Source organism: Amia ocellicauda, chromosome 18 (genome assembly GCF_036373705.1).
Source record: "Amia ocellicauda isolate fAmiCal2 chromosome 18, fAmiCal2.hap1, whole genome shotgun sequence".
NCBI classification, from domain to species: Eukaryota; Metazoa; Chordata; class Actinopteri; order Amiiformes; family Amiidae; genus Amia; species Amia ocellicauda.
In genome coordinates this window covers 7621890-7646780 of record NC_089867.1, presented here as the reverse complement: position 1 = coordinate 7646780, position 24891 = coordinate 7621890, and the positions used below count along the sequence as shown (strand labels likewise).

At 36.2% G+C, this 24891-nt stretch overlaps 2 protein-coding genes across 2 annotated transcripts in view; one reads left to right on the top strand and one right to left on the bottom strand.

Annotated features, from left to right (window-relative positions):
* The window catches only part of LOC136713967 (doublecortin domain-containing protein 2), a 41677-nt gene extending 36347 nt beyond the window's left edge, over positions 1 to 5330 (top strand). Inside the window, exon 9 of the mRNA XM_066691219.1 lies at positions 1657 to 5330. Within this exon, the coding sequence (XP_066547316.1) occupies positions 1657 to 2130 (474 nt within the window). The 3' untranslated portion in view covers positions 2131 to 5330. The remainder of the gene's footprint in view (positions 1 to 1656) is intronic.
* A 5273-nt stretch (positions 5331 to 10603) lies between these two features.
* On the bottom strand, positions 10604 to 18730 carry LOC136713893 (neurensin-1). The gene is made up of 3 exons (XM_066691132.1): positions 18292 to 18730; positions 14744 to 14950; positions 10604 to 13172 (listed from the first exon to the last, which is right to left on the bottom strand). The coding sequence occupies exons 2-3, from the start codon at positions 14939 to 14941 to the stop codon at positions 12774 to 12776; spliced, it is 597 nt and encodes a 198-aa protein (XP_066547229.1). The 5' UTR covers positions 14942 to 14950; positions 18292 to 18730; the 3' UTR covers positions 10604 to 12773.
* Between the last annotated feature and the right edge of the window lie 6161 nt (positions 18731 to 24891).

Sequence of the window (24891 nt, the reverse complement as noted above, 5' to 3'; positions counted from 1 at the left end):
CCCCCTGCCCGAACACACGTCAGTCAGGCATGCAAGCCCTGCCAAAATTAACGTCGGGCAGGGACCCCCTTGAATGTGAGACCAGTGCCAATGTCCATATCAATGCTGTTACACTCTAATAAACATCACGTTATCACATGAGTTGTCCTGACTGAACTGTAATTATTGCATTCATTATTTTGGTACTTTATATTTATGCTACATTTTAGGCACATACATACTTGTATATACTACATAATGTTACATTTTGAAAGGAGAGTGGTTTTGTAGCACAAGAAAGGATTTTTTAAAGACATTCACAAAATTTCATTTGTGGTCTTAATTTATGTAACCTTGCAATTCCTTAGTATTTAGCTTGTGTATTGAAGCAGAAGAATGTTTATTTTTATTAAATACAATACAATAAAAAGAGTGAGTTCCCAGACAAAATATACCATTCACAAAAAATGTGTTCCATTGGTATATTTTTCTTTTCATACATAGCTTGTCATTGTCATTTTATTCCAATGTCTCTTTTGAACAACAGGCACAGAGCATTCCAATCGTGTATGTGGGCGCACATACAAACTCGTGACCCCGTGTTTGACAATTGTTAAGATGAATGTGACATGTGACTCACTGAGTTTATAGTACACGATGTTCACTGGCCTATCAAATGTATCTGACAAAATAATGGCAAGTGCCAAGCACTGCATGTACAATATTGTTCTATTTTATTTCAAATGGTTGTTATCAACATGCCTGATAGCACACTGTTCCTCTTTGGATCGCAAGCCTTTTAAGCTAATACAGACGCAGAGCTCAAGACACTCAGCTCCTTGGGGTGGGCCTGGGAAAACAATGCTTCTGCCATGTCTAACCACTTATCATCTCATATTTCATAGCAACTACCTAATTATAAGCTGTCATATACTGTGTTTTCAATTCTTTTATAGGCCATTACATTCAACTAGTGTCATTTCTAGTAAAAAAATAAATAATTATTTGCTTGTCAGGTCAAGTAGTCACATGTACATTATGTTACTGAACACCAGTCTCAATAAGTGTTTCCCATGCTCTTAGTATTAAACAAGTAGTAGTGAAAAAGTTACACATTTTATTTTATTTTTACTGTTGTTCTTTTTTGTAGATTTATTTTAATGTACCATGTGCCAAAACATGTACCACAACTATTTCTGGAGGACACAAATGTCATCTGTGATGTAGGTAGAAAAATGATCTAGATTTGGAGATATGTTGCTGTTCTTGTTGCCGTCTTTATTTTCCATTTGATGGCATTTTAGCTGTCTTCACTTTTAATTAAATAAACCAAATGTTTTCACTGGAGCTTTCATAGAAGGTACACTTTGAAAATGTATTTTATTCTTCCTGCTTTTATAAAGAACAACATTTAGTCAGGTCTCTTCTCTTTAAGACATTATAAAAGGAGCACAAGGAGTAGATATAGTTTCACAATATATGTAAACACAGATGTAATGATAAATTGTTAATCTGGAAAAGCTAAGGACTTTTGTTAGTGCACAACTTCTTTGCAGGTTATTTAGATAAAATATTCCCACATAATTACATAATTACATACGGGTATGTTTAAAGAAACAGTTCAGCCAAAATAATACATTAATATTGTTATTGCCTGTCAATGTTATTTTCCTACAGACGAACACAGAAACGGAGGTGGGTGACCCAGAAGAACCCCAAAATGAAACAGGTGCCAGCGACGAGGATGCCGGAAAGGATGCAGACGAAAACCTCAACGAAGAATCGGCCACTGAAGGAACTGATGACAATACAAACCAGGAATCGGAGGAACTGCAAGAGGCAGAACAGGAGCCTCCAAATGCAGAGGATGGACAGGAAAATGATGAAGCTGAAGAAGAAAACGATGCCAGAAACGAGGAAGAAGCGTATGAGAACGAGGGCGATGGGGAAGATGAAGACCAGCAGTCTCCAAGCCAGGACGAACTGAACGAAGCAGAAGAAAGCCAACAAGCAGCTGAAGATGAAACAGGAGAGCAGGAGGGAGAGAACCCAAGCGGACCTGAAGAGGAGGACAATCAAGGGGCAGAGGAAGACCCTGAGGGTACAGGAGAACCTGGGGAGGAATCTGTACAGAATGGGGATGAAGCATAGAAGCAAGCAGACCCAGAGGTGAGTAAGACAGAAGAGGAGGGAAGTGAAGCTGATGAATAAGACAAGGGGACAGTTAAGGAGGACCATGAAGAAAGGTGAGGGAAAGTAAAGCCAGGAAGGATCAGTGGACAAACCCAAAGAAGACAAAGACAGGAATAATGAGACAAAGAAGGAGGAATCATAGATGAGTGAGGCACTGTGAAGCAGGCTTAGGGAGAAATACCGCAGATGATGTTGTGTGTAATAGTACCACCATCTGAAGACCACATGAGTGCATAAATCTGGCAAAATATATGATAACTATTGCAAAGACATCTGTGAGTCTTACAGGCTTCAGTTTTGTAGTTGTGACTACTTTAAAAGCCACAATCATGTAAACACAAGATAAAACTAATAAACAATAACATTGTAGCCTATAAATTGCCCTATTTATCAAGCAGGCATTTAATTAATTAAAAAACGCATTTTGCACCCTACCATCTGTACATTTGATGTACATGCATGTTCTGGGAAGCAACCAAAAATTCATTATCTGACCTTCCATGAATTTGCTCATTACAAATACATATAAAAATGAAAATGTGGCATAGATATTAATGGTGATTATGTATTGCTGGAAGACAAGGGTACACTTAAAGAAGATCTGCAAAAATGTATGATTATAAGAGTGATATATACAGATATATATACAAATTCATATAGATTTACATATGTTTATGTGTGTTCCCAGGGAGATTTTAGTGAACTATAGGCTTCAAAGGAGAAAATGGACAGCACAACAAAATGAGTGGAAACATTTCAAAAAGTGAGAGTGGAGTTTCTACCAAGAAAAAGAAAGTAGAAGGAAGAAATCAGCGGTCAGGTATAAACTAAAGAAAAGCCAGCCTTTCACATCTGTAAGCAATAGTTACTATGAGTGTAGGCTATGTATATAAGATGAATGCTATATAAGTTGTTGAAGGACCTGACAGTTTGACTGGTCCATGGTATGAAACCTATAACTGGGGCGTTGTGTTTTTCAACATGGTTTTGTTACACACAATCCCATGACCAGATGATGTGTCTGTTTTATTTGATAGTATATTTGTCAATTTAAGTTCACCAGCAACATGTGTTTAATCTGTCAACAAAACAGTTTTGCTTTTGTATAATTTGGGATTGGAGTGCATTAGATTTTGCTATTGAATTCAACCATCGTTGGTGAACCCGGTCTTCTATCATGGATTGACATTGATGTGTGAAAACTTGTCCACATGAAGAAAGACCGCATTCAGCATCCACAAACCTGATAACAACTGACAAATGTTATTTAGTCTTTTGTGTTAAATTGGGAAATCATGTTTCAGCTTTAATGCATTCCGAGACATATTGTTAGCATCTGGTAGGGATTTGTCCATTTCTGAATGATAGTCAGCATGAAACTTAGGAATCAAGCACAAGGGGAATTTCAGATCCAACTACAAACTTACTGTGGGGAGCAGGTTGAATTAATCATGGTTTCCTTTTGCATTAATCTTGGTTGTGGTAAGTAATATTTTTTTAGAAGAACATTGTCCCCACAGATTATAGTATTATTATTATTTATTATTATTATTATTATTATTATTATTATTATTATTATTATTATTATTATTATTATTGTTATTATTATTATTATTGTGCCTTTATTTCTGACTTAATAGCAACAACCACACATGGAGCATGTCACAAATAAAGTTGCCATACTACTACTACTACTACTACTACTACTACTACTACTACTACTACTACTACCCTTGTTTATTTTATTATTTATTATTTACATTTGTGTTGTACTAATTTGTCAGTTTTTTATTTTAAGGTTCACTGAAGGTTTTTACACAAATTTTGTTTATTGTAACGTCTTTGCTCTTCAACCTTCAATTCAACACTCAGTGCAGGTATGTATTTATTAATTCCTCAGGGGCAGCTACATAGGTAGAGTTCAGTTCAATAGTATGTTCCAGATGAAATGAACATAAAGTGTGTTTATGCTTGTGATTAGCTTGCCTCTTATTATCTAAGAATCACGTGATGTGTACCACTGATCAGTAATTCACGCTACAGATTATGAGCTAGACCAAATCAAAACTTTGACCTAACCATGAATCAGAAAGTAGAAACCTGTAACCTATTGCATTTTATTGTATTGTCATTTTCTAATACTATAGTGAAAACACTATAGGGTACACGTTTGTTTTTATGTTTTGCAGGTAATATTTTGGGGGGGGGGGTGTCCTGTGTGTATTTTCAGGAGGTTAAATCTCTGTATACTATTGTCTTTCTATTGTGGTTCAAAATAAAGTTTAGGTTGTGTAGAACAAGTTATATCCATGGTGTACAGTACACCAGCCGAATAGTGTTGCATGGAAAGCTTTTTGACAGCTGTCAATTTTTTCTGAGCTTTTTGTTAAATGCATCAATTAGTCAAATTGCAACATAAGATGTTTACCCCGTGTGTCTACATTGACACATTGTGGATTACAATTAAAATATGAGTTACAAAACTAAGTTGAGAAAAACACAACACCATATGTATAACACATAAGCTAATGAGTTATAAGTTATAACTATGTGTATTAAGGCTTTATAACAATGTAGTACCCTACTTGGTTTTCCTTTATTCCATGGTCCTAAATGGCATTTGTTGCATCAAGGTTTTAGCTTATCATACCCAGTGTGCTTAATTTATTGTTAAGTAGTTGGACCCAGATTAACTTTTACAGTTAAAATAAACCTATACTGAGTTTCTTGTTTCAAAATGTAAACCTCTATGGCTTTAAAGTAAATGATTGTGGGTATATTTGGTGTTTTCTGCTCCTATAGCCTGAAACAAAATAATGTTTTTCTTTAATGTCTGTTAGGAATGGCTAATCAAGTTTTGGATTCATCCTCTTTTTATCTTGAAGAACCTAAAATGTTAAATGGGTAAAAAACAGAATAGAGGAGCAATTAATTACAAGGTCCCTGTTTACACATACTCTAATAAACACACAACAAGACCCACAGCTAGCAGTCCAATTTTATATATATATACACACATTTTAAGCTCATGGAATAAATACATTCAGCCTCAATATGTCAAATGTTCACCTTGTCTGATGGTTCACTTACACAAAATGAATGTTTTATGCTCAAAAAGGTAATTGTGCATAATTTAAATAAAACTAGGTTTAATACAATTAGATTTTTGCTGTTTTTTCTTGGGTGATACTTCCATTCCTGCACAATAATATACAAGACATCATCATCAAATACATGATCTTCCTAAATAATTTGTTAAACTTTACTTATGGACCAGATTTCCTGCCAGGGCATACCAGAGAGCTTTATAGTCAATAATGATGCTAATAGTTAACTAATATGGAATCAATATCGAGCTAATACAACCATGCTAAATTGAAAGTTGAAAGTAATATGAAAGTAAATTATATTTTAAAGATCATAATGGAGGAAGCAATGAGCTCAATAAGAAACACAGTTTACTGAAACTATGTGGATTACAATATTGCAAATTGTCATTCAATGGGGGTGATTTTATCCACAGTTTGCACCTTTATTATTATTTTTATTATTCACTTATTTTTCCTATTTACCTCACAGTTATTGTGGGACCTATGACTCACTCCAGCACCACTGCTGAGTAATATTTCAGCATACGAAGGTAGTCAAGAATTATGTGTCACTATGTTAGCACAAACACTAGGGTGTACGAAAAAGACCTTCTTAAATTTATCTACAGACACTTTTCCCCCAAAGCACACACTGAATCACTTCAACAGCACCAAGCTACGTGGGTTCTGGAATTTGCTTCTCAAACAGGAAACTGTCATTCCACAGACAGCATCAGCTGAGGGGAAGAAATTCATATTTTCCATCCTCATTATATATATATATATATATATATATATATATATTTATATATTTTTTTTTTGCTTTGAACTCTAAATCATAATAAATACTAATGAACTCTAAACTGTGCTTCTAGTACCAGACTCTAACCTAACATACAAATACACTTAAACATACATGTACACATACACATAGTAACAACCTCTCTCTCTCTCTCTGTGGTGGATAACAGGTATATGTGTATATTATAGCCAATTAATACATTTTTGTGCTCCAAATATGAGCAAATAGACAGCATACCAGTAAGACATTATTATGTTGAGTATTTGTAGAGGAAATGCCATTTAATAAAGCTATGCTAAAGAGTACCTAGATTTATTAGCAAAAACAAATAAAATACTCAGGAAGCAGTTATTCTCAATGCAATTCCAAGACTTGTCCAGGACAGAATGAATGGATTACCGATCTGCACTGATGAGTTGTTGAAGTCTCCAGAAGCATTGTACTAATAGACACACAACATTAATTTAAGGCAGTATATTCACTTAATCATGGTAAATGTCCTTAACGTATCTGCCTTGAGAAAGTGAGGGTGTAAATCAGCTTAACACAATTAATGATGTCAGTAGTAGTGGGAATGGCTTCTCACAGTTGAGTAGACAGACAATGTGTGACAATTATAATGTCAAGAGAAACACATAGTAGGAAACCCTTTATTATTAAATTGCTTTATTATAGTGCTCTATATCATATATCTTTGTGTGTTTGTGTGTATTTTCAGATTTCTGTTTAAAGGACAGTTTTGCACTAGCAGTTTAGATATTTTGATATTGATTGATAATGCTGATGAATTATAGTTTTTGTTGTGGTTTTATAATTATAGATCAGCTTTCTATTCAAAATGTCTTTCCAACCCATCACGAAAGGTTACATTTCATGGATGACAGACAGTTATATAACATTTCGAACATGATAACATTTGTACATGGTGGTACCGGATTGTTATTTATAAAACATACAAAATTATATATATTTTTCCCCATACTTTCTTTCTACAGTGCACATGTTTGAAGAACTACATTTTCCACAACTGACCCATTCAAACCAACAGTTGAGCTACTTATGTAAAAGCAGCAAGAAGATTAGTGATGTGGATGCCATTTTAAATTTCACACTCGCCAGGCAGGTCTGGTTTGTTGTGAGAAGGCCGGATAACTCACTCTTATTGGTACAGGGGAAATGAACACAGAACCATGCAAGCTACCAGCAGCTATTAACTTTAACAGTCTGCCTGGGGGCTGTTTTGTGAATTTAGCTTCCTCATCATTGTCATCGATCATGTCAGTAAAACCATGTGTGAATTCTTGGTGGCCAATTACTCAGCTGTGTAACAACACTTTGTAAAAGGGCACTCAGATGTTCACTAGGTCCTCCTCGCTGAATGAGAAGAGTGTCGGAAGCGTATACAATCTGTCTGTGTCCAGCTTCCTGCACCAAAGATCCAACTTTGCCTCGAAGACTTTATGACTTTAATATCTATTACCATTGAGCATTTTCTCTCACGGCTGACAAATTGAAGTCATTAAGGCACACAACAATGTTGACTAAGCTAAGTCAAACAGAGAGGGCATTTACCATTTCTTCCCAAAGTACTCTGTCCCCTGGAGAATCACCGACTTGTATAGAGAAGGAGAACTTTGTATTCATCATCCATTTGGATACAGAGCTCTCAAGCGATACAGCTATTCAGAGCAGGCAATACATTCTTTGCTTATGTGAGGATATCCATCATACCCTGAAGGCATACTGTGTATTTTATTTATTTAATTATATTGCAGCAGAGACTTGACAGATTACACAGTGAGTGAACAATGCCAATACAATTTGAGCTTGTTTTACAGTACTGTTACAAGGTTTTGTTGTACCCAGTGTATATTATTGGGTGGAACTTATTACCAGTCCTTCTTGGCTGCTGTCCAATGATGGCAGGTTACGTTATGAAACATAAACCAAGATTTGATTGAGAGATATCGTGTTCCTCTGTTAATTAGTTGGTTAGTTGATTGTTCACAGGCTCAAACCATGGACGATGTACTCACAATCTGTGCTGGATTCAGAGCAACATGCTGTTTACTGCACGAAAAATATATTTCACCGATACATGAATTTCACAGATAATGTATTTCACCCTTGCCTCAACAGATAATACAGTAAAACTGCACACACAACAGTACCATAGTTGGATGCAGTCAGTTATGATTCTCATTGAGGAAAGAACATGAGATAAACTGTGTTTCCATGTAAAATGTGCATGCATTTCATGTTGGTTTTCTTTTTGCCTTTTGAACCCATGTGCAAATCAGATGTACACTATGTTCCCCATGATTATTTAGTTCAACCATAAATAGCATTCTCATAAAATGCCTTTCCTAGGTATAAAAGGGCATTTTCATTTCAGATTAAAATAACCATGGAAACTGGCCAGCTGTGTTTTATGTGATGTGATCACTGCCACTGCCTCTTTAATGCGTATTGATTTGTCAAGTGACTGTCTTTCAATGTCAGGTCACCCTTGGAAATGAAGTCCATATCTCAGTGGTACCTGTCTGATGAATTAACATTTTATGTATCTAAATGGGGCCTCTTTTTCTCTCCATCTTTATCTGTAAGTGGGGTGTTTATTTTGTTTTGTTTTGTATTTCTCTGTCCCAATTTAAATGATTCACTCACTCAGTGTTTCAGTATTTTTCATATTATGTTATGTTCTTTAATGGCCGTTCTAGTTGCACATAAAGTATAATGAGTGATTATTATTTTGACCCTGTTGACTTACATTAGATAAGCACATCTTTGTTGCTCTTTTTAACAGAAATGAAGTTATGCACCTTCCTTGATCCCAAACCATTTTATCCAGGCTCTTTAAAGACCTTGTAAGTCATTAACTAACAAGAAGCAATTATCACAATGGATTTGTTTGCAAACAGGACTTGGAAGGGGGCCAGACTATGAATCATTCTTTACTGCTGCCATCATTCCCATGTTTAAAGGTGCTTCATTAGACATTCAGTAACTATGAGATCTTTTATTGCATTTTTTTCCATAGTTTTTAACTGCTCAAGACAATGTTGACCGAATCTTCAATGTGCTAAAAAAAATAAGGTGATTAGGTTTTTCATATTGGAAACGTGCAATATAAGTTAATCAATTAATTTAATGTGAAAGTGTTAATGTTCTGAGTGTAGTAGATCTCCTATATTTGATTTAAACAATATTTCATGTATGAAAAGGCCAAAGGAGGTGTAGCTGTACATCTTGTAACTGTACAATATCTTGATATAAGAAAACTTTGTGGCAATGTGAAGAAAATCTATAATTTCCTATTAGATTCACATTTCTTTTTAGAAAGATCATACAAGAATGAAAGTCAATCAGTCTTGGGGACCACAAAAATGATCATCATCATTGCAGCTTACAGTGTGATACACAGTTGTTGGTGTTCCATGACAAACACATATTTCTGATCAATAAACAAATTGCAATAATTCCTGAATTTGTTTGCCAATATTTGGTGCTTTTACACTGCCATTTCTGATTCAGATCAAATGCAATGGTAGCACCCTGATAGTGTGGACGATCAACTGGCTCAAGTTCCGACATGAACTTCAGCGGCTTTTTTTTAAAGGCAGGCAGCAGACAAACGATAAGAGAACACTTCCCTACTTCCCTTATTATTAATAAAATATTGTTAAAATTAACACTAAATGGCTTTTATTTTATGTTAGCAAAGAAATACATATTTATATATACAGACGGGTGACAAATTAAAGGAAAAACCAACATAAAGTGTCTCAGTAAGGTATTGGGCACCACGAGCCGCCAGAACAGCTTCAATGCTCTTGGCACAGATTCTACGAGTCCCTGAACTCTACTGGAGGGATGAACACCATTCTTCCAAAAGATATTCCCTCATTTGATGTTTTGATGATGGTGGTGGAGAGCGCTGTCTAACACGTCGGTCCAAAATCTCCCATAGGTGTTCAATTGGGTTGAGATCTGGTGACTGCGAAAGCCATAGCATATGATTCACATCATTTTCATACTCATCAAACCATTCAGTGACCCTCGTGCCCTGTGGATGGGGGCATTGTCATCCTGGAAGAGACCACTCCCATCAGGATAGAAATGTGTCACCATAGGGTGATCACTCAGAATAACTTTGTAAAAGCACCTATTATGTCTATTATATTATGTTATATTTATAAAGCAGCCTGAAGGGTCATCCTTATTGTATTAAACCATTGGTATTCATATCCTTTACTACAGGGAAGCATTCCCATAGGTTTAATAGGTTAATTCAAAATCTGAACTGGTAATATAGGACTTATATGACTATATATATATATATATATATATATATATATATATATATATATATATATATATATATATATATACACACACATATATAAATGGTAATATATTACTTGGCAAAAAGGCAAGCTCTGAAAGTGAATACTCTTGCATTACACTGTTTTCCCAGTGAGTAAATGTCTGTGTGCAATACAAACCAACTAAACAAACAAACCGACAATAAGAAATTGAACACTTTTGACTGACCAGATCTTCTTTATTAAATCCATTCAAAAATAGACAAAACTATCTTTAGTCACAAGTGTGACATAAAATAATCCTATTTCTTGAGAATTTCCGTTTCTCTCTCTCTTTCTCTCTAATACCATATATTTCAATTCCAGTAGTTGTCATAGAATAACTTGTACTTGAATGTTTTCCACATTACTTGATGAGATCAGTACAAGGGCCCAGGGTTGACAAAGTTTAGAGAAAATTTTAACTCATATACCTCTGAAACAAAGGCATATTCAAACAGCCCCTCCAACACACAAGAAAGTGGCTAACTACTATAAAAATATAAGAATAATGATCTGAGGGGGGTTTTGTTCAGTTACAAAGGTCAGCTTACATGATTATACAAAAGGAGTTATGTTGATGCAACAACATGGTTCAAAAATACACTTTACATATGAGGTAAAGGCCTAAAACATGAGCAATAATTTATAGATTTGATCTCTTTACCACCGCTAAATGTATGTACATTTATACCCTCAGATTTGCTGTTGTTGTTCTTACTTATTTATTTTAAAATACAACAGCGCTAAATTATTTTTCAATGTGACCCCAGATGAACAGAAATTGCAGCCCAGGCGTACTGTTTAACAATAACCACTTTGGCAAGTTTCCAAACATTTCATCTCCGAAAACTGCACAATCAATCATAGACTATTGCAGGAAGGCAAGGAGTGTTCGGACTACTGATTATTGAAGACAGGGATTGTGAATACACTGTGAGGGTAAGTGAGGGAATTTCTATTACAGTCGATCACATTCAAGGACATTTAATACAAAATACTCTGAATGTAGCAGTTCCATGATTTTTTCAATATACTGTGTCCCCTCTTTTGTCTTCCCCTATTGTGTTTCAAGTTCTTAGCTGGACTCAAGTCTTCCGTCTGCTGAATTTCTGCTCACTTTAGTCATGATTTGTGGCCCCCCAACAAATGTTTACTACAGAAAATGACTGACCCAATTACACACACCACAAATAAATCTGGACTGTGATCTGGTTTAAACAAATAGTGCAATTTGTTTTGGAGAAACAATACAATAGTTCAAAATTAAATGTCTGTTGTATTCAATTGCAGGACATTTCAGAGATATTCTGTCTTGTGAGCACTGGTTTATTTTATTGATGCACTTACTGTGTTTTTCCAAATAGGTGTCATCATAATCTTAGTTGGGCTTCCTGCAAAAACATTTGCCTTTCTGACTGTTAAACTCCATTGTACATAGTGTATTAGTTTACAGAATGTGATTTCCAAATTAATTAAGGCAGTGACAAAAACAATTGCTTCACCTGAAGGAATTTACCCTGGACAAATGCTATTCTATTGACAAGTAAGGTATAGTTAAATTGTGAAGGAAAGTGGATGATGGTAATTATGTTGCTTAACAAAATAGTTGATATTTTGAAATGCAGATTCTTCCTGTAAATCTTTCTGTTTAAAACCTCAAGCATTACCCCATCGGGCTAGGGGATTATATTGCTAATTTTTCCTCTATTTGGGCCCCTTGCTTATAAAATATTTTAACATCCCAGCACACACACACAAACAATATACCAAGGAAGCCATCAGTCACCAATATATTGTATTATGTGAGTCAACTAGTTTTATCAGGCAATACGCTTCTCAGCTGTTCTGCTTTTTTTAAATTAATTATAGGATGCTTAGATATGCTATTATAGCCATTAGACCAGTGAGATTCTTTTCCCATCCAGTGTTGTGGCATAATTTAGACATAGATGTCTGTTCATCAGTGTTAATCTGGTTACTCTGCCATGTGTTCAAGCAGGAATTTCATAGAAGAAAAACAGCCCCCTGCGTGAATTCCCTGTCCTCCAAACTGTTAGGTGAAAAAATGCCCTAAACACAGAACTGCAAGTAATTGCTTGTATCCCACAACAAGAACACATTTATTATGCTGGAACTGATCCATTGAAATTTAACATAAAGAAGGATAAAAAAAAAAAAGAATAATGATCCACTGGAGGGCATTAGTGTAAAGTTATTTAGTGGGTTTTAATTATATTCTCATGTATTTCCATTTTTATGTATTTTTTGTTTCCATTTCTGACTAATCATATGAGCTGACCTTGAAGGAAATGGATTCACATATAATTTCACCAACATTTACCATCAGGTTTCAGATGTAGGCTGAACATTTTGCACCTTGGACAGAGTGACAGGGATCTTACTTTCTCCGGGAGTAGGGGCTTTCGTAATGGGGTGCACGGAAGCCTGCAATTTGGCTATTCTCTCCTTGAATTTCTGTTGCAGGTACTTTTCTTCCTTGGAATAGCTCTTGGCAAATGCCGACATTAGGAGGCAGACTGCCATCATGGTTCCCCCAATGCAAAACAGGATGGCACCGGCGAGCTTGCAGATCTCCAAAGCGCGGTTAAAGTGTACCGCGTGGCTATCCACAAACAGCAACTCATCTTCCCCAAAGGCTTCGATTCTCGGCGGAACGGTGTAACCAACGGTGATGACTATCAGGCCAATGACCAGAAATAGGGTTCCAAACATGAGTCCGACCTGAAAAATAAAGAACACGGCTACAGTGATGGAATAAAACCAAAGCGCAGTTTGTGGATTCCCTCTCATGTCTATTGCTAGTCTATACTCTCCTACTTAAAGGCACATACATCACCTGTTTCAAGGTTTTCTCTTATTGAGCTAGATTACATCACCTATTACTTAATTGCTTACTTTTCTGTTTTCGTATGACCTCATTGGTTAGGCATGACTCACTCTTGTCATGTTTGACAAACCACACTAAGTACTCCACCACAATCAGCACAAGGAGAAAGGAGAAATCCCTAGATACTTGGTAAAGATTAGAGCCACCTCTTCCTGATACATTACTGTTCATTCTTCACCGAGACGTGTTTTCTGATTAAACCATGAGCAACAAAGGGTCATGCTTACATTTATCCTTTCGTATATTTACAGATGAATGCCCAATGAGAAATCTTATAGAAACATTTAATTTGTTGTATGGCCTTCCTACAAACACCTTTTGAATGTTACAGCAGCGGTCCCCTATCTCTGACTTCCATATGCTAGTGTCCTGTGCTATACCTTTGTAGCCCCTTCACTGTGATAAAGTGAAGTGAAAATGGCAGTGATCTATTATTGGTCTTTGTACTCTATCAACAGGCTCCAGCTTGTACAAAAACACAGTCAGAATCCTAACTAGTAACTTCAGGCACAAATACATTACTCTTAGCCACATGTGGGGCAGCACACAGTAGTCATTCTGTTAAAGCATCATTACTAAGTCTTTTTTTTTAAAATCTCTCGAAAGAGGAAAAAATAATCTCTAATTTATGTCACAATTTAACTACCTTCGGTTCTAGTTTGTTCCTGCAACCATTTTTAATTTCTTAGAATTCAGTTATCTCTGACGTTGAGAAGTTAAAATTCCACATTGTTCTGCAAGATCTTCCCAAGTCTCATTGCATTAGAGAACATATCACAAGTATTTCAGTTGCATGAACACTGTTTGTTAAAGGAAAACAACAACTAAGAAATGAATTTCAAGTTACAGTTGTGACTTGAGTAAAATCATATTTCATTTCTAACTTTCAAATCTGTTAAGGTGCCTCAAACAATTATATTATTGTACAATTTGATTATATCCAGCCAGCCTGAGTTCTGCTTCACAGTCATGGTATTCATCCAAAGTACAGTTGATTGGGATCACATTTAAGGAGTCCATTGAGGACAATAATTGGACTCTAATGATGACTGTTGGCTCTTTGCCTGAGTAGCCATTGCCTTTGCCTCTCCCCAATGAGGACATTATATTACAAGCACTCCAAATCCAAGCAAATCCATGCCAACTGTTTGTTACTAGATGTCCCAAAACACTTAGGGTGGGCATCCAGTTTCATAGGCTCTTCAAAGTGATTAGCAGTGCTCTGGTTTAACATGGATGAAGCAAACGTTGAGGCAAAAGAAACATTTAAAAATGAAAGAAAAAAAAGTACATACATGCATGCTTCAACTGGGCTTTCACACGCATAATGATTGTTTTTGGAATATATTTTTTGCCGGAATTCATACAAGATATATCAATATATTCACATCAAAGCACTTCTTACCTTCCAGAGAACAGAGCTCCACCTGTTCGGGGATCTCTGAATCTGAAAATCTTCATCACGCTCCCAGATAGAGGCTGTGCAGTCTTCGTAGAACTGGTGCAAATAGGAGCGAACTCCATAGTGCTGGAACTGGCTCTCTGCCGCACTCTGGGCTTGCTCAGCATTCTCTGACCCACAGATCTCTGAGCAAGAACTCATCCTTCACATCTGGAACACACATGGAATGAAACACAACTCAGTTCTCCAGAGAGAGAGACACAGAAAGAGATAGAGAGAGAGATAGAGGGGTTAATGGAATAGTCTCCCCTTGCCATCTGCCCAGTAATATAATTTGATCCATATCCTTGAATAATCAACCCTGGCTAACTAAGACGGACTATGTTAGTTATATATAATAACTAGACTATTAGACTATATAATGATCAGACTTTTCTAGATAAGTCTTACCAATGTGAATCAATCTCTTTACAAGTTAATATTTATCCTTGTGTAGTTCTCTCCTTTCTTTTTCCAAGGTGGTTTACAACACGGCTTTACTCACCTGACTGAGGGAATGATGGTCTGGCGCTGGGTCCAAACCATCAACCCTTCCCCCACCCCCCCACTCTTTGTTTCTGGGGGAATATGCCAAGGAGCTGCCGCAGAGGCAGTGACGGGAGAGGTGGTGGGATGCAAAACGGAGAATGCTAGGGGTGTGAGATTAGGATGGGGTATTTATACTTTATTTGGCAGAAGTGAGAGAGCTGAATCAGAGTTTTCCACTCCCAAAATGTTATCATTAGTTTAAATTCAGTCCAGACAATTAAAGTTCCAAAAGAGTAAAGCAAACTCCCATACTGGCAATGCAGAATGTATGTGCATGGTCTTGTTTGATGTCTGATCTAATTTATGTTCAGTAAGCTTCCGAGGTCTGGCGGTCAAGTGATGTGATCATGTGATCTGGGATTCCTCATTGAGTTGCAAGGGATGTGACCTGTATTCACTTAATGCAGTGGCGTTTGAAACCTGATGCAGGTGGGCAATGGTCTAGTCCATTATGGTTGGATCCAACTGGTTAGAAGCCAACTATCTTTTGCGGGTTTTCGTTCAGGAGAAAGGGACTACAGGTGGAGGAGTTTGGTCATTAGGTGGACCCGGAGTGGAGGATGTGAGGACAGGGAGAAGGTCTGGAAGGTAGAAGTAGTGGCCCATTGAGCAATCAGAGGTTTGACCTTCGCTGAGGAGTGTATTTGCAGGAGCATTTGGGGCAGAACCTGTGCCAGCGTCTGACTGTTGCTGCTGAAATGGTGTGGTTTGCAGGTCCTACGAGGGGTCTCCCTGGTTGAGCAGCGGGTAAAGGGAGGGAGTCAGGAGCTGGACAAGGGTGCAGGTGTTGTGAGGAGTAGGAACAGGATCCAGGATGACTCTTCGTGAAAGGGCTAAGAGCGACAATGATGGATTTGAGTGAAGGAGACGCAGCTCGGCTTAAAGATGAGGAACTAAGTTCCTGGAACAGTTCATCACTGGAATCAAAGGATGTGTCAATGAGAGAAGGAGGGTGTAAGTCTAGCTCAAGTAAGCTGGTTGGCGAGATACTTGCAGGTTAGGGGGCATAGCGGTGGAACTGTGGAAAATGACTAATGCTAGGGGTGTGTGATTAGGAAGGAGAATTGTATCGGGTTAAAGTGAGAGAGCTGAATTGGAGTTGTCTACTCCTGAAATGTTAATATGAATGAAATAAGATTTGCTGCCGTGAAATAGAAAAAAACACACTGTACATAGAAACAAGTGGAAATATCTTGGGGAGGCCTTCATCTAGCAATGGATTGATAAAGACTGATGATGATTATAACATATATATATAAAATGAAGAACAACAAAGAAGCAAGAAAAAGGGAGACTAATAAGAGGAAGGCCTATGTTTCTTGTAGTATAGTGGTAGCCGTTTCAAGAACCACATCCAGACATTTCTTGATGGATGTAAGTGAACAATTTCTGCAAAATGGCTTGGTAGGTCATTCTGTATACCCACAACACTTAAAAATGTAAAAATGACTGCTATTGAATCAGCCTGAATGCACTTAGCATTTGTAGTGGTTTACTTCTCCTTTCTCAGCCCTTGTTAGGTCTCACAAACAATCACACAAATTAGTTATGTTTTTATATGTGTATATACATAATTTCCAACTTATGTATATGTGTATATACATAATTTCCAACTTACCTTCTCTATGACCCTGAAATGGAGTACAACATATTTGAAAAGCTATTATACAATGACACGCTCCACTAGGTCTGCAAAACCACTACTAGTAATCAAATCATGTCTACAGAAGGAAAGGCACAGATGTAACAAGTAAGTGACGTATGCTTACCCCAAGGATTGTAATGATTTTCCTTCCAGATAGAGCCCAGTTTCACCAGAAACAAAACAAATGCGCATGTTTAAAGCCGGATACCAGTGTAATAGCCGACAAGTGTAAACACAAGTGAATCGACACCCTAAGATCATGTGTTCAAGAGACATATTTATATATTTTTAATCCAATGCCTTATTATGCAGCTTACGCATTCTAATTTACAATGATAACAAATGCAACGCGCCTACATCAGATATAGTGAGGAGACATGGGAACACGTACCATATGTTTGAGGATATAGTAAATAAATCGTGAATAAATAAACCAATCAACACAGGAACACGTGCAATGCTGTTTGTAATGCACATTATTCAATGTCTTCCAGAAAATACAAGCCATCGGAAATGCACCGGTTCTCGGGCACCTGTATGAACTAAACCGGGAGCTTGTACGCTACGGAGGAAACTGTAGGTTGAGACAGCTACACAACATATCTGTGCCGTTAAGGAAATGTATATCCCAAGGTCATTTTCAGTATAGTGTTGAAACCAGCTTCCAGTAGCATTTGCAGCTTTCAAAACCAGACTTTTGTACATAAACAGGCGGGCGATGTATGGTTTCTAAATAGGACGCTCTCCAGGGTCCTGAAATCCCTTTACTACTTATGGAAGGTAGTCGGTGACGCCAAACCTTTGCTTACTGATTATAAAAAAAAGGTCATTTCTAAAAGAAGTACCATGCAATTCGACAGAAGCTTGTAAAAATGTGGAGTTATATCAAAGGAAATGAATACAAATCTTTGCTATGTCTTGCAAACGCAAGCCTATGAATCCAATACGTATTATAGATGTGTTTCAATACAATCCACAATGCTACCAGATATACACATACATGTTAATACACACACACACACACATATATATATATATATATATATATATATATATATATATATATATATATATATATATACCTGTCTTGCAATAACAAGAAACCTCTTTTCTCACCTTATACTCAAGTTAGCCCATGCAAACGCATTACATTCGGCTATGACTATCACCTGTATTTACAACATTTCCATAAATGCAGAAACCCAACCAACCATCCTGGACAATCGATGCGACTTTACAGTGAAAGTCTTGAAAAGTGCCTCTTTCCTCTAATATCTGAAGGATGTCTATGTAAAATAGTATTTCTTAAGAATAATACCTGTCATAACCAGCCCGGAGAGTGATTACCCGCTGCCGCTCCCTCACTTGTGTCCCATCACTCTGCGCTTCTGCTTGCAGGGAAGCTGTGATTTACATTCACTCACTAGCACACCCGGCCGCGCAGGCGCAGAGCCACGCTGCCAGATCATCGTGGGTGTGAATGGACCGTTCATCGAGGGTTACATTTCGTGCATGGGATTAACCGTCTGCCACTGGGAGGGCGGATTAATTATAACCCACTTGCCCCTTCTCAATGGGTTTGCACCGCAGCAGGCTTGTCTCGGTTTTGTACTGCTCTGCATGTTTCTGTGTGTATGTTAATAAAACGAAAAGGTTCTCCCCATGCAATGTCAACATGCTAGAAAAAGTATCTGAAAAGTAAAAGTCTCTCTTTGGCTGCCCTGCATAAAATGTGAAGAATGCCAATAAACATGTTTAGTGTTTTACGTTGTTTTCTAGATTAATTGATACATAAAAAATAACTTTCTGACATCAACTGATGGGAAATAGGGACACTAACAAATAGGTAGATAGACATACTGGCTAATGCAAATGTTATAGCTGGACATAAACCTACGATATCTATGAATATTCTGACATATTTAGGGTCTTTCCCTTTAAGATCCAGCAGTTAAATTCCTTCAGTCACACCATACCACAGTGACTTGTGACTCACAACAAGAGTGTCATACTGAGATCAGATTTAACCTACCCTTGTGTATTTTGGGTTTATTACAAGAAACCCCCTTGAGACAATTAAATGGGCAGATGACTCATACATTCTTTTGCACCTTTAGTTCTAAAAAAAATAGTATTTTATTTGTTAATGGCAGAATTGTTTATCTAGGAAAATACATGTGGAGTTTGTAGTCTGTCACATCTGATTTTTTAAATTGAAATATTAGTATTTATATTGTTTTAAATGGCTGCCAAAGAGAAATCTTTAGCTCTTCAGACAAACTCACACATTTCGCAACAAGTACCCTAAGTTAATGGAACAGGATACCCATTCACATACAGTATTTACAGTTTCCAGTGAAGATAAACCAGACTGTTTTACTTTGAGAAGACTTCCTCATCAGCTTCTGTAGCACATTTGCATAAGGGAGACGTCTATTCAGAAACATCATCTAGGCCATAACAGCAATAATTACAAAAAACAAGATAATATAATATTACAAATCCAAATGCAGCTGGGATTCAAAACATTCTGATGAATATTCATTACTGGTTCAATAAAATCAAATTAGTAATTTTCTAGCTTTTGATAAATGCACATGCATGTCCCAAAGGGCACCATTTTAAAGCAACAAAATATATTTTTGGTTTATTTGTTTTAGAATGTAAAGTTATGTAAATTACTTGGTTTGGGAAATTACCTTGACTGAAGAAATAGAGGCGCCTTGAAACTAAAATAAGTATAATAATGATTTTACTTCAGGTTAAGAAAATTAAATTAAACAAAAAATTATAAAAGCTTTCTGTGCCATTAAGCAAAAGTTTTTATTTATTTTCAAACTGAAGCACTTATTTCTTTGCCAGTATTACCTCTGTAGAAAGGCAACAACTGAGAAACAAGAACTCAAATCTAAACCTGCAACTGAACTGAAAGAAACACTGAAATCTTCAGCTCCAATGAGAACTGCACTGAACTTTCTAAGTATGCCCAGATAGGGTGAATCCAGATCAAACTTATTGATATTTAAACTAGCTTTCCTGAGACCAGGAGTGGGGGCGGGATTAAATCTAAACTTCAATGCATTGGAGTGCCATGTTCTGCTCTGCTTATGCTAAAAATGACCGATCTTGCCAGCTTCTTGGGAGGATTTCCCTCAAATAATTAGTGCTAAACATTAAAATATATATTATCAAGAAAACACAATATTAAATAATAAAAACTGGTAGATGATGCTATATGATACAAACTGCATTCCTGAAGCACAGGCTATTTTTAGCTCTATGCTTTTGACGTACTGTATGAGGCTAGCATTAGTCACTGCACTTAATATAGTGCATTTAAACAGTGGGGGAGAGCAGTGAGGAAACACATACAGAATATAAAGTGAATGCCAGTGACTTAACAATAGAATGGAGGTGTAAGGTATGTGATTTGCCAGAGATCTATACATCACTGTTTACACATTGTAACTCATGCTGGATGAGAGGAAAGGAATGATGACTAATGCCCTGACTCATTATTCAATTGAATTAAAAAAAAAATCAGTACAAGTTGATGATAAGAATTAAAAATACATCTAACAAATGCATGAATACATGAGTAATAGTTCACTAAAAGCAGCAGACTTATTCACAAATCTTAGGTCCAGTTTTTTCATCTATTACACTTGCTGGCTTCATACAAAACAATTTCCATCAGCATGATATCAACCTTTAAATTTACAAAAAAATATGAGATTTATTTATTTTCTTTTGCTTTGATCCATACAAATACATAAAAAATAAATAAATAAATAAATAAATTATATATATATATATATATATATATATATATATATATATATATATATATATATATATATTGGTCTTCTTCTAGGTCAAATAGCTTATTGGTTGATTTTTCTTGCAATGCAGCATTGCCATTTTCACTTTTTCAATGTCACATTTCTTTTTGTTTTTAGATCCATTAATTCTGCCTCTTCTTGTTATTCCAAGCATGCTTCTTTGTGTCATTTCCAGTTTCTATATAATATTTGTGTTTAGTGACCAGGATCCAGAGCCATAAGTGAGCACGGGTAATATGCATTGAACAAAGACATTTCTCTCAATGGGTAGATTGAATTTCAATAGCATGCTATTTCTTCCAAATGTATTTTTAGTATTTTTATTTATTCCATAAGTTTATCCCCATATGCTGTTGATTTTGTGTGTGTGCATGTATACAGTTCTGAAGAGAAATATATATTCATGTTGCAGAATAATAATAATCAACACATGAAACAGATATAATTTCATTTATAATGTAAGGTTGAACTATCAGGTGATTCAATAGCCAGCATTAACCTGGCTAAGCAAATGAGTGTGTTCAGTATGCAAATTGCTCCGAGGACAGGAATAAAATAACAGACTTTTTTTATTCATATGTTCTATGTGTCATAGTAAAGGAGACAGAAGAAGCCCAAGAGCACGGCAATCTTTAAACTACTGAGGATGACTCATAGACTGATTCAGAACTAGCTAAACTTTCTGCATACCTACACATAAAGCATAATAATAACACACACACTTACAATACAACATAATCAGTTATATGGCACATTAATTGGCTGAATATTTCTCCACTAAATGTGAAAATTGTTGTGTATTACAGCGCCACTTGTTTTCTAATTCTTGTAAAAAGTACCAAACGGCCCATAGATAACTCTTATGCAAATCATAATGTAATTGTTCCCCCTAACTCTCAGATCATACACATTGTCCCCATTTACATCTGTCTCCATTCAGAGATGTGTTACTATCCATATGAGATTAGCAATTAAGACCTTATTTCCATTCCCCTCATTTGATTTACAATACTCTCTCTCACACACACACACACAGCCACCAGCAAAACCGTAATAACGGTTTAAAAAAAAGTAGGAAAAGTAAAAAAAAAACAAAAAAAACATCCCTCACAGTGATTTCAACTATTTTTTTTGTTTCAATAAATCTATATTCCTCTTCTCTAATCAACGCATTTATTTAAAATTGTAGTTGTGGAAGTGTGTGTTATCACTTACAAATACCTGGAAATTTCAGACAATCTGTCATCAGAAAAAAGTAGCGCTTGATAAAAGCTCTCTCAATTACAGAGCATGAAAACACTTGAAAAGTATCAACTTAAACATCACCACAATCAAAATATAGTATTTGTATAAAAGAGTAGCAGTATTAGTAATTATACTGGCATAACAAACATATTCCTGCTTTGTAAATAAAATATCAGAAAGAAACAGAAAATATACACATTTAACATTGGACAGGGGGCTTTGAAATTATGTTAATCTATCAAATACCTTTACAAGTTTATATTATTCAGTGAGTTAGCTGCAAGCTTTAAATATGCCTTAATCAATAAACACGAATTGCATAGGGGAAATAAAAATATATGAGTCTTAGCAGATAACAGATGGAAAATCTAGACAAGTATGTCTGGATCAAATATGCCGTCAACATAATCAGACACTAACCCGAGAGACATCCTTAAATGAATATAGAAAGCTGAAAAGGACCTAACACCCACACAAGGTTGCTTGCCGTTTTATAAAGTGTGTCCAACTGAAATCTTTCATATTTGATCATGCAGTCTAGCAAAGCACTCACGGATAACAGAGGGAAGGTTCTTTTAAGACTCTGGCAGACACAGTGTAGTGTCTTTTTATTTTATTTTTTTGTTCTTTTGCCATTAGACTGTCTAGTTTCAGTCGGGGCAATAGGGAACTGGAAGTCCACAAGAAGACTGACTAAACTATAATAAATACATACATTAATGCTTCAACACCATAAGATATTACTAGGATTTGTTCTTCTTCAATATGATAACCTAAAACACAGGTCAATTAAAGAAAGTCAGATTGGAAAGGAAAAACAATCAATAAAGGATTAAATTATCTTGTCAATCCTCTAACCACATCCACGGCTAATGTAAAAGAATAATCTTGAGAGGAAAGCATAAAAGTAAAACCATGAATGCTCCGAGAAAGTCACAGAACTATGTATCACATACAGCTTAGTGTGCCCCCCCAAACAAAATGGTTTCCCATTATGATACACGGACAAAAATAACAAGACAATGAAAGAGACACCACCAATGTATTATTTAGGTTTTTATCTTTAGTTGTTAAAAATAATAATTAAAAAGTACCTTAGATGACATGCATACCTATTCACGGTATTCATACATAAATTAATTAAGAATTGGTGCCCATTTCAATTGTAATATCATACATATCAGATATTCCTCACTTAGTTTTGCAGGAGTAAATTATAAGGTGATATAAGGACAACAAAAGTCTCGTTGAAACTTATAATCCAACCATTAAGATTCAGGCTTTATCTTGCAGCTGAAAACCAGACGCGGATAATCATACCACTTGGATATACCTATAAAGTCACCAACTGATGGAATGGGAAAATGGGACCTGAAATTTAATTCAAAATAAAAACTAGAACAGTTAGAACTAAAGCACAGTAATCTTTTTTTTCACATCTGAAATATATGGCATATGGAAAAATACTTGCTCTGCAGCTGGAAAAGGGATTATATTTGATAGTTATATTTCTTTATTTAAACTGTTTTACGGTATAAACTGTCCCCCACACCCCCACACACTTTTTAACACTGATCTGTAGTTCAGTAGGCTTCAGGTCACAAATATACAGTTGTTGAAAAACTACATTGACATGATCTGGAGCTCTATGTAAGGCAAGAGCACAACTTACATAATAGGTAGGTTTGATTGTAAGGTTAATTTTTATACAAGCCTGGTGACTCATCTTCTGAAAGCTGGTCGACAGTCCCTTGTGGTGGAAGAAAAATAGGCTCTAAGTGCAGCTGATGTTAAACACAACTAGCCCAGATTAATTGTCCTTAATTCAAAGAAACAGAGTATTACCCATATATTGTTTTTATGATTGTTATTTCTTAATTGATATATTTTACAAAATGCATAACTTTGATTCAAACATCTTTAATACAGGCAAACAAGAAAAAGAGAGAAAATGAAATGAGACTCTGCACTGCAGCCTTCTTACTCGGTCGGCCACATTATCCAAACAAACCCAGACTGAAGCAAATCTCTTCATGAAACCATGTGAAGTTAAATGAATTGTGCATATGAACATCTGAATATTTTCATTTAAAAATTCAGTGTCTGCGCAGTTGTCAATGAGTTTAGTTGAATGACAATGATAAGAACAAAAAGGCTTTAGCCACATGTTGTGTTCAGTTAAACCGTGATTGTGCTTTGCCTAGTTTTGCCTACTCTTCTCGGGCAGGCCAAATGGATCACAATACTTTTTTCCCTACCTTGTTCCCCACAATACTTTTTTCCCTACCTGAAGTGACAGGGGCCGATGGCACTGCAAATACGCAGTTGTCAAAGACAGACAAATGACGTGAAATTATCAGATGACAGTTGTTTAACAGCCATCATTTATACCTGTCTTACAAAATTCTCCCCTGCTCCTGGTCTTTAACAAAAAAGGTTAATTTGGCCCCTGGTTTTCATTATGTTTTTGCTTACATGGGAATTTGGGAGACTAACATTTTGTGGGTTGTGATCAATCACACTACTGAACATACCTCGCAGCAAACACAATTGAGCCCTAGAGGGTTCAGACCGAAGGGCCTTTCTGGTCTATGAGATGCTTTTATGTGAGCTTTGACTCCTGGCTAATGGGTATTTAAAAATACACCCCTAACACTGTGTGTGTGCACTCAAACATCCCTCCAAGGAGTGACTTTTTAATTAGACTGGTTAATTTGTATACTTCAGGCAAAAGTGTGTGCTACTCCAAGTCTCCAAAGGGCCTGGTAGCAATTAAACAGGAAAGATTGGCTGCTCTTGGTTTACTTTGTTTTTCAGTCTTTTTTTTCTTA

Bases quoted from the DNA above. Each gene is read 5' to 3' on its own strand.
- LOC136713893 (XM_066691132.1), bottom strand. From the start codon at position 14,941: ATGAGTTCTTGCTCAGAGATCTGTGGGTCAGAGAATGCTGAGCAAGCC. The intron at 13,173-14,743 runs GTAAGAAGTGCT...TTTATTTTTCAG, and splicing joins GGAGCTCTGTTCTCTGGAAG to GTCGGACTCATGTTTGGAAC.